This window comes from Vipera berus (assembly GCF_964194415.1).
Source record: "Vipera berus genome assembly, chromosome: 8".
Lineage (NCBI taxonomy): Eukaryota > Metazoa > Chordata > Lepidosauria > Squamata > Viperidae > Vipera > Vipera berus.
The window spans coordinates 11,210,456-11,221,284 of record NC_138211.1 but is presented as its reverse complement, the minus strand read 5'-3'; the positions used below and the strand labels follow the sequence as shown (position 1 = coordinate 11,221,284).

Sequence of the window (10,829 nt, the reverse complement as noted above, 5' to 3'; positions counted from 1 at the left end):
CTATAGACTGCTTTCTTTCGCTGATAATTATCCTAAAAAGCATTGATTGGGCTGAAAGACGCCTCCACTCTGAGTCAGCCAAAATTACCCATTCTGTTCTTCACATTAAATCTCCTATCTTTAAAGAAAGGAAATAAGGAATGGAGGTAGGAGTTCCTTTTTGCAAACAGACTGAAGAGAGGGACGCATGTTTGTACATATATAGTATATATACATGTATAGTAACCATCTGGGAAGGACATGGGAACAAGACAAGCCCATTTGACAGACAGCAAGGTTGTATCCAAGAGGAAGCCTGCAGAAAAAGGAGTTTAGTCCAAATTCTAACATTACTTAACTTCCCCTGACAAGATATTTCTCCTGTCAAGATCACATTATTGTCCCTACCCCCTTGTGGCCACCAAGAAAGCAGCTTTCTTCAAACCTGAATGCTTTTTTCCCATGGGTTGGATCTCAGTTTCCCATAATCCTAAGACAATTATATATATTTTTTTGCAAAGAAAACGGAAGTCCAGCACATTTAGAGGGCACTAGATTGGGGACGCGGTGGTTCAGTGGGTTAGGACGCTGAGCTTGTCGATCAAATGGTCGGCAGTCTGGCGGTTCGAATCCCGAGTGCCGCGTAACAGAGTGAGTGCCTGTTACTCGTCCCAGCTTCTGCCAACCTAGCAGTTCGAAAGCATGTAAAAAATGCAAGTAAAAAAATAGGGACCACTCCGGTGGGAAGGTAACAGCGTTCCGTGCGCCTTTGGCGTCTAGTCATGCCAGCCACATGACCATGGAGACGTCCTCAGACAAGCGCTGGCTCTTCGGCTTTGAAGAGCACCGGCCCCTAGAGTTGGAAACGACTAGCACGCATGTGCGGGGGAACCTTTACCTTTACCTTTAGATTGGGGACAAATTCAATAAAAACTTCTGATTGTTGAACCACAGTGCCACCTGCTGGTCCAGATGGGGGCATTTCAGATGCTTATGGATACTGCAGGTTTGGTCTTTCTTCCTACAGTGTAATGGTGATTTAACTCGCGGCTAGAGAAGCCAAGTTACACCGGCCATTTCTCCTCCCTGTGGCAGTGCTCAATGGCTCAGTGGCCTTCCTGTGTCATATTAGCCATAGAGCAGGACTGCCCATTTATACAGAAGGGGGGGGAATTAAAACCTTGGCCGGCTCTTGTGTCTTTAGTATTTAGCTCAGCCCTAGATGCATTTTTAATAAGAGCCAACCTTAAATGTGCACAAGCAATATCCCTAGATCAGATCAAGGTTTCCTGTATTGTGTGAATTTAGCTGTTCTAATTATACCAGCCCTAGTTGTGAGCTGAAGGGGTTTGGGGAACCCATTTCATTGTCTTTTCTATGCCAGCTTGTTCCCAGAATATTTTAGAGAGCGAAGGAAAGAGCGGTAAGGAAAAGGAAGAGCAGTTAAGATTTCTAATAAGTTCCTGCGTTTGATACTCTGCGTAAAACTATTTGGGCTTTGGATTCTTCTCTAATGTGGAGGATCGTGAAAGAATTATGGATTCGCTGCAAGAAAAGGAAAGGGTTTCCCCAAAATGCTTTTTCAAAAGACAACTGGACTTTTTTGCTTCATTTTTTTTTCCTTTGAAAACGTTTCGCTTCTCATCCAAGAAGTTTTTTTTTCAGAACTGAAGAAACTTTTTGGATGAGAAGCGAAACATTTTTAAGGAAAAAAGCCAAGAAAGTCCAGTTGCCTTTTGGAAAACCATGGCCTGGGTAACTGAGAATCTCCATAGACAAGAAGAGGGCTTACTGAATCTTCCATTGTGCTTCTGATCCAGAGATTGCTGATTTCTGAACAGGGAAGAAGACAAAGACAAGACACAAACTCCCCGTTGATCCAGGAGAGGCCTTTCTGCTGTCCTCTTAAGCCTGGGTGATAAATGGCAGTTAAGAAAAGGGAGATTCCTTGCACTTCCCAATTGCTCACAGAGTTGGTGTTGGTTGAGAAGTTCTCACCATCCCGTTCCTCCCTTTCGTTTGTAGCCAGAGGCCTCTGATCAGAAACTTCTCAGCTCTGCCAAGTCTTCTGCTATTTCTGGCCTAGCCAGAAGAAGTTATCTTCTTGCTATTTTTAACCAGAATGGGAGAGCTGCTCTTCCGTCAGCGTGAATGGCTCCGAAGATGGAGCTGCTTGATCAGGAGGGGCAAGATGGGCAGGGCAGAGCAGAAGACCTGTATAAATAGCCTCAAAACTGTCATCCTCGCTGTGGGTAGCTTGGGGCAGCAGCCAAACTCGGCATTCGGTGCTGGCTCCTTGTTGAGGCCGACGGTGTTTGTTTCCTCCAGAACGATGCCAACCCACCGGCTCGTGATTGTGCGCCACGGCGAGAGCACCTGGAACCAGGAGAACCGCTTCTGCGGCTGGTTCGACGCCGAACTGAGTGAAAAGGGGAAGGAGGAGGCCAAGCGCGGAGCCCAGGCCATCAAGGAAGCAGGCTATGAGTTCGATTATTTCTACACCTCGGTGCTGAAGAGAGCCATCCGCACCCTCTGGTACATCATGGACGGCTGTGACCAGATGTGGGTGCCCGTGATTCGTACCTGGCGCCTGAACGAACGCCACTACGGGGGTCTGACGGGCCTCAACAAGGCAGAGACCGCAGCCAAGCATGGGGAGGAGCAGGTCAAAATCTGGAGAAGATCTTATGACATTCCACCGCCCCCCATGGATGAAGGCCACCCTTTTTATAAAGTCATCAGCAAGGTCAGTGGCAGCAGAATGTCCGATCAGAGGACCGATGGGTGGTGGACATTGGCCAATTAGGACTGTGGAGATGTGTATTCAAATACCGGTAGTCCTCAGCTTACAGTCACAATTGAGCCCCAAATGTCTCTTATTCAATAAGACATTTGTAAGGGTGAATTTTGCCCCGTTTTACCACCCTTCTGGCTACGGTGAATCACTGCAGTTGATAAATGAGTACCGTGGTTGTTATGAGAATCTGGCTTCCCCATTGCCTTTGCTTGTCAGAAGGTCGCAAAAGGGGATCCCGTGACCTTGGGACACAACAACGGTCATAAGTATGAACCCGTGGCCAAGCACCTGAATTGTGATCACGTGACCCTGGGGCTGCTACGTACAAAGGTTGTAACTGAAAAAACGGTGATAAAGTCACTTTTCCCAGTGCCGTTGCAGCCGTCAGTAAATGAACCATTGTAAGTCAAGGGCTACCTGTACCTCATTTGTAGGAAGCCTGAGGGGAGGGTGACCTTGACTCTCTTTCTTCCTTGGTCTAATTCTCACAGAACTCTAATACTGTGAGATGTAAAAATAAAATATATAGAAAGGATGGAAGAGTTGTTTTTGCTGCCTTGTGGTTTGGGTTTTTTTTTTTGGAGGAATGTCCGAACTATAGGTAGCAAAAAGCTCATCAATTGGCTGTTACAACATATTGAGAGGAAAACCTTCTTATGTTCCTGCAGCAAAGATCTTCCACCTGGGCAGAAGGCTGTGCAAGAAACATAAGGGGCCTCTGGGAAGGAAAGTCCCTTTTTAAAGTCTAAGGTTTTGCATAGTCCTGTGTCCTTTAACATGCTTGGATTGGTTTTGGCTTGGCAGGCTGTAGAAGATGTTACGCTGGGTAAGGTGTAGTCAATAAACCTGGAGAAGACACTATTTAGAGTAATCTAATTCAGATTCCTCACCAGTGTAGGAAGAGGTGATTGCCTTCAATACTTCTAGCAAAGAAGTCAGCATTTCCTGATATTTTAAAATTAGGAATGAAGAAGTAGGAAACTTGAACATGGGATTCCTCCTCCTCCTCCTCCTCCTCCTCCTCCTCTCCTCCTCCTCCTCCTCCTCCTCCTCCAGTCTCTTTCGCAGCAGTACTTTCTTAATACAGTATCTTAAAGAACTCTTAGCTATCGATGTAAAGGCAAGGATTCTTATACTTCACAGCTCTACAGCCACTTTTTAAAAAATGAACTTAGGCTAGGCTACCGGGAATTGTATGGCACTCCTTTGGAAAAAACAACAACACCTGCAATAATTTTGACAAAGAGTCCTAAATTATAATGTTAACCCAGAAATGATTTCCAATCCGGTCTTTGTTCAGAATTTTGACTAGCTACAAGGAGGTGGGAAGCTATAGGCCAACACTAAATGTTTCCCTCGTTGCATTAAGACATAATTTCCCTACACTTTAGCATAATTTGCAGTGGTTAGTTGAATGAGCCATATTGCTCTGAGTTCACTCATCACTCTAAGCCATCAACCATGTTTTCTAAACCATAACACAATTAAACCATGGTGTAATTTAATGAAACATGTAAAGTTAGTCTACAGGCATTTAAGAATGCTACTTAATTAGCTCTTTAGAGGCTACTTTGCAAAGCCTGATAGCTCTTGCCCCCAGCTTGAGAGGTAATTGCAAACAAAATGGAAAATGCAGATAGAAGATGAAAATCTTATTTTTAAAATAGGTAGCATTAAACATCGAGGATCTTGTACATGTCATTTTAATTTAATTAGTTTTACTTTATTTAATAATTCAGTATTGAAGATACAGCTTTCTCTTCCTAGCACGTGAACGCTTATGCCAAGGCATTTGTTAATTTTTAAGTTGTTACATTTTAAAGATTAGCCAATTAGTCCTTTAAGAATATTTATTATTTTTGCCCCAAAAGACTAACGAAGGAACTGTCTGGAAATTATTCAAATGCTATTAGTCATAATAAAAAAGGGGGAGGCTATCAAGCGGTTTCTCGGATGCTCCGGAGTACATTATTCTAAAATGTCATGAATAGTTTGCTTTTTTTGGTATTCATGAGCATTTAGTTCCCCTGAGTTCATCAAAACACCCACACAAGTGCAAACGTATTTTCCCCACCTTCCAAAGATGCATTCCACATATTCGGGGGTGGGGAGAACCATACTCCCAACTCATTAAGAATCAGAAAGTACAGCTGTCTCCTATGCTGCTATTTCATTGTGCTATTTTTCAGCAATATCTTAAAAAATGCCTACTGTGTCCCATAGTTTCAAGTACCAGACTAAGATGGACAGTCCAGGACTCGAAGTACATTGGAGTTCCCCAACCTCACACATGGCTGGCTGGGATGATCTAGTTAAGGAAGGCTGTAATCCATATTTTGTCCACCGAGAGAACAGGGTGTGGTACTCATTTCCGTTTCTTAGCCAAGGGAGCCAGCCTTGTCTGAAGAAACCTCCGTGGTCATTTAGCTGGCAGGGCATCACGAAACATGGAACGCTGCTACCATACCATCGAAGTGGGACCTATTTAGCTACTCACATTTTCAGGCTCTCGAACTGCTAGGTGGGCAGGAGCTCACCCCATCGCACAGTGCTCAGGTCTCAAACCCAGGCTGTCAGCAAGCTCAGCTTCTTAACCACTGAGCCATCGCGCCCCCCTCTCCCCAATATATATTGATAAATATCATATATAGAGACAGGACTGACAGGGAAACCTTTCCCTTTGTATATATATATTCCTTTTGTTCTTGCTCATTTACCTTTTAATTTGTGTTTGGGTTGTTGTTTTTATATATATATTCAAAAAACAAAAACAAACCCCAAAACCAAACTAAAAGAAAAATGAGCAAGAACCAAAAAGAAAAGATCAAGAAAAGCAAAAAGATGCAAAAAGAAAAAGGAATGAAAAAAGTAAGAACAGCAGAAACAAGAATACTTCCTTTCACTTTCTTTGATCCAATATAAATAAAAAGAAAACATCAAGCTATGACAAAGTGAAGGATCAAGAATAAAGAATAGAATTAGTGGGTTAGGACGCTGAGCTTGTCGATCAGAAGGTCGGCAGTTTGGCGGGTCGAATCCCGAGTGCCGCGTAGCAGAGTGAGCGCCTGTTACTCGTCCCAGCTTCTGCCAACCTAGCAGTTCGAAAGCACGTAAAAATGCAAGTAGAAAAATAGGGACCACTACGGTGGGAAGGTAACAGCGTTCCGCGTGCCTTTGGCGTCTAGTCATGCCGGCCACATGACCACGGAGACGTCCTCGGACAAGCGCTGGCTCTTTGGCTTTGAAATGGAGATGAGCACCGGCCCCTAGAGTCGGAAACAAATAGCACGCATGTGCGGGGGAACCTTTACCTTTACCTTATTTCTTCTTTACTCGTCCTCCCTCTCTTCTTCTGAGAAGTCATCCCCAACCTCTGAGGTTGACCCAAAGCTTTTTCATCCTCCCTTCTCAGTTCTAACCGTTGTCTTCTGTCTTTCAAACCACACAGGAACGAAGGTATGCAGGACTGAAGGCTGGGGAACTTCCAGCCTGTGAGAGCTTGAAAGATACCATTGCCCGGGCTTTGCCCTTCTGGAATGATGAGATTGCACCCAAGATCAAACAGGGTAACCGGGTACTCATTGCTGCCCATGGCAACAGCCTCCGGGGGATAGTCAAGCACTTGGAAGGTAAGGACCACCAAGCATCCCCCAGCCTCGTGCATAATCATAATACCCATATATTTTCCCATTCCTCTTGCCTCACACAATGCCTTTGTCTGGATGGGGGAGGAGAAGGAGCAGCCGTCAAGCCAATTCCATCCATTCTTTTTTTATTTTAAGCAGGATTAGGAAAAAGCACCTCTTGGTCTCACCTCCTCAAGCTCTTTTTGCTAAGGCCTCCAGATCAACCAAGTCACTGTTATGGGACTGGTTTGTTTTGTGGTTTAATGTGCGTGCAGATCTAGCTAATGGTTTGCTTTGTTAAGCAAAGTATGACTTGGCAGGATATGCGAAGGTGAATATTTCCCCGGCTCTTCTGGATCTGAACTGAACCAGGGAGTTACCAAGAAGACAAAGAGGAAAAAAAAGGGGCTCAGACCCATAGGCCCCATATGGCAGGGGTCTTCAAACTTGGCCCTTTTATGACTTGTGGACTTCAACTCCCAGAATTCCTCACCCAGGCACCTGGCTTAGGAATTCTGGGAGTTGAAGTCCACAAGTCATAAAAGGGCCAAGTTTGAAGACCCCTGCCATATGGGGTCATAAAGGTTAGGTCTTGGCACTCACTTGCCTAATATGTAATTTTGATAGCCTGGCCAGACCAACCAGCCTTGCTAAGAGAGTTGCTGTAAGGCCAAGGCAGCAAAGTACAGCTGAGCCCTGCCCTTCGCGAAGGAGTATATCACTTACAGGTGACCTTTACACAGGCAGACCGTCAGATTTGTCTCTTCTCAGATATGTACTTAGGCTCCTTGAACCTTGATAACTTATGTCTGCCTTCTCGGACAATCCGAATGTTTCTGCAGTATCTTCTGTGGGAAGCATTTTGCTGCAACGCAGGGCTTCTATAAACCAGCTTAACAGAATGACCATTGTCCACCATTATGAGAGTTGTACACCATTAGTAGACCGTGAGAGCCAGCAAGTACATCTGGCATGGGAGTTCTCACCTAGTAGTTGCCATGTCTGTCCTTAAAATGTTTGTCATGATGGACATGGCCAATTAGTAAACTTGTTTATGACAAGGCACAGTGGAAAGCTTGTTTTCTATCCTCCCTACTCTCACTATTATTCAATCCCTTCCTTCCTTCCTTCTTCATCCATCCCCTCTTTTTATTTTTCAAGAGGTGCTATAGGCTGTATGTGTGGCCAGAGGCATTGTTGGCCATAAAAACGATATCAGAACAACCTTCCTCAGTTCAGTGGTCTCAAGGTATGTGGACTTCAATTCCCAGAATTCTCTAGAACAGCTTATTGCCAAGAACTCAGGTTGAAGACCACCCATCTTGAGAGGGTTGAATTTGGAGAAGACTGGACGATACATTATAACAGGGGTCTTCAAACCTGACAACTTTAAAGACTTGTGGACTTCAACTCTCAGAATTCCTCAGCCAGCCCTGGCTGGCTGAGGAATTCTGGGAGTGGAAGTCCACAAGTCTTAAAGTTGCCAAGTTTGAAGACCCTTGCATTATAAGGAGGCAGGGAACACTTGCGAGTGCTGTGATGGGAGTCTCAGAATCGCTCTGCTATCTACTTCCCATCTATCGCCGCTCGTTCTGTAGCAATGGTCCTAGAAAAGCTGCTACCCAGCCTCAGCTGTGGTTTGACATGAACCGAACACAATTTGACTTGCTGCCCGCTGAAGGTTGTGTTGCTATTTCCAGTTTGGCATCATATTGCAAAAGTTAAAAGGGCAGCTGGAAGGTTTGCTTCTTCTATCTCATCCTGGGTGCTCACTAGTATTATTTCAGTCTCCCCTATCTCTGCCCCAAGAGCCTGTTTCCATAACGTCCCCCAAAGTTGTGAAGGTTGCAAAGAGACGAGAAGGAGACGAGATGTTTGCTTTGGCCCAAAGAAGCGCTCAGATTCTTTCCAAAGTTCTGCTAATGCTCTTCATTGGTAGCTCCCGAGATGCTTCATAAGGGCTCTTACATCTAAATTGTAGAAATCCTGACCGCCATTTGTTGCTGTTGTTCAGTTGCTAAGTCATGTCTGACTCTTCATGACTCCGTGTGACCCTGTGGACTCTAGCATGCCAATGTCTCCCAGAGTTTGCCCAGATTCATCTTCCTTGTGTCAATGACACTATCTAATCGTCCCATCATCTGCCGTCTCCTTCTCCTTTTTCCTTCTGTCTTTCCCAACATCAAGGCCTTTTCTCACATAGTCCTCTTTTCTCGTTGGCCAAAGGATTTGAGCTTCAACTTCCTATTTGACCTTCCAAAGAAAAGTCAGGGTTGGTTTCCTTTAGGATTGACTGGATCTTCTTGCTGTCCAAGAGACTCTCAAGAGCCTTCTCCAGCACCAGACCACCGCTAGACAGTATATAAGGCAGGGGTCTTCAAACTTGGCCCTTTTATGACTTGTGGACTTCAACTGCCAGGGTGGCTGAGGAATTCTGGGAGTTGAAGTCCACAAGACATAAAAGGGCCAAGTTTGAAGACCCCTGATCTAAGGAATACAGATATATCTAACGTTGGTTTCTATCTGGGTAATAGTCCCCATAAAAGCTATAAGAGGCTTTTCTTGAGTTTCCTTGCTGCTTCTGGGGTGGTGACCTCAGCCAGTTAAATAGTTGCTCCAAAGGGTTCTCTTATCCCTCACTGAACTTTCTGGACTGGTTTTGGCCTCGGTTTGGTTCACATTTGCAATCCTTGTTGAGTCCTTTTTTAAAAATTGCTTGTGAAATGGAATTGCTTTCCGTGGTTTATAATCTCAAAGTGGCGGAGAGGGATGGAGTTAAAAGCAAGCTGCATGAAGACACTGGGCTAATGTAACATTTAGCAATTTAACTAATTGTCCTGGTGATCAGGAATTTAACGTGAGTGTGTGAAGGAGACGGTGGAAGAAGGGAGATGGGCCGGGTGACTACGAAAAGAACTGCTTTGTTCTTCATCCATCCCATCGTATGAGTAAAAGGCATTTTTTATCTCTTGGGAAGCCTGGCTGACTCTGAAGCTGTTTAGTTTTAGACAGTAACAGAGGACATGCTTGTTTAGCTTGACATTTGCAGAGGTAACAAGGACCCTTGGACCAAACTCTCTTCAACCGAGTAATTGCATGAATTAAGACATTCATCATCTTGATAAATGCTTTGGTCTGTTGTAAGCGCTGCATTTTTCTTGCTTTTACAGTTTGGTCTGGTCCTGTTGTCCACTGTAAGTTGTTTTATTGTATGTTTCCCCCCCACACACACCAATCTGGGCTCCTTGAGAGAAAGAGCCATTTCTGGGGGGGCGGATTTGTTTATTGCAGACATGTCAAACACAAGGCCCGGGGGCCAGATCCGGCCCGCGAAGTGGTTTCATGTGGCCCGCGAAGCCATCCTGGAAAGAGTGAGGTAACAGCCCCCACTGCCTTGGCCCTGGCCCAGAGACCCTCCTTCTGCCAGAGACCCTCAGATCTGTCCCACTCCTGCCCAGGCCCCCATAGGCACCCTTGATGCGAACGATGTAGAGCTGGCCACGCCCACCCAGTAGGCCATACGCACTCTAGCCACGCCCACCCAGCAGGCCACGCCCACCCAGGCCACACCCACCCAGCCCCCTGAGGGCAACCGCAATGCTGATGCGGCCCTCAATGAAATTGAGTTTGACACCCCTGGTTTATTGGATCCACCGAGAAGAAGCTTCTTCTCCACAACCAACCCTATTTCACCTGTAGATTTAAAATGGATGGGAGAGTGTGAGTTACCGGTAGTTTTTGACTTACAGTTCCTTTAGTTGACCGTTTGAAGTTACAACAGCACTGAAAAAAGTGACTTATGACCATTTTTCACACTTACGTCCATTGCAGCACCCCCCCGTGATCCCTTGATCAAAATTCAGAATCTTGGCAACTGGTTCATATTTATGACAATTGCAGTGTCCCAGGGTGATGTGATCCCCCTTTGTGACCTTCTGACAAAGTCAATGGGGAAGCCAGATTCGCTTAACAGCCATGTTACTAACTTAACAACTGCAGCGATTCAGTTAACAACTGTAGCAAGAAAGATCATAAAACGGGACAAACTCACCGAACAGTCTCACTTAGCAACAGAAATTTTGGGCTCAATTGCGGCTGTAGGTCAAGGATTCACCTATACTTTGTTGGCTCGGTTTTATTGTTGACCACGGTGTGTAGAAGACTTTGGTGGATGCTTATCTGACCTGGCTTCATTGTCTCTGCACAGGGATGTCTGATGCTGCCATCATGGAACTCAACCTTCCAACTGGGATTCCCATTGTATATGAATTGGATGACAACCTAAAGCCTACCAAGCCTATGCAGTTCTTGGGTGATGAAGAGACCGTGAGGAAGGCCATGGAAGCGGTGGCAGCACAGGGCAAGGTCAAAAAGTGAGAGGAACAGCAAAGGGTCATTGGTGAAATTAAAAAAAAGGTGAAAAACCC

The 10,829-nt window shown here is 45.2% G+C and overlaps 1 protein-coding gene across 1 annotated transcript; it reads left to right on the top strand.

The window, feature by feature from the left end:
* Window positions 1-2,214: 2,214 nt before the first annotated feature.
* PGAM2 (phosphoglycerate mutase 2) lies at window positions 2,215-10,829 on the top strand. Its single transcript, XM_081333467.1, has 3 exons — window positions 2,215-2,725; window positions 6,225-6,405; window positions 10,610-10,829. Exons 1-3 carry the CDS (start codon window positions 2,312-2,314, stop codon window positions 10,777-10,779), a joined length of 765 nt encoding a protein of 254 aa, XP_081189593.1. The 5' UTR covers window positions 2,215-2,311; the 3' UTR covers window positions 10,780-10,829.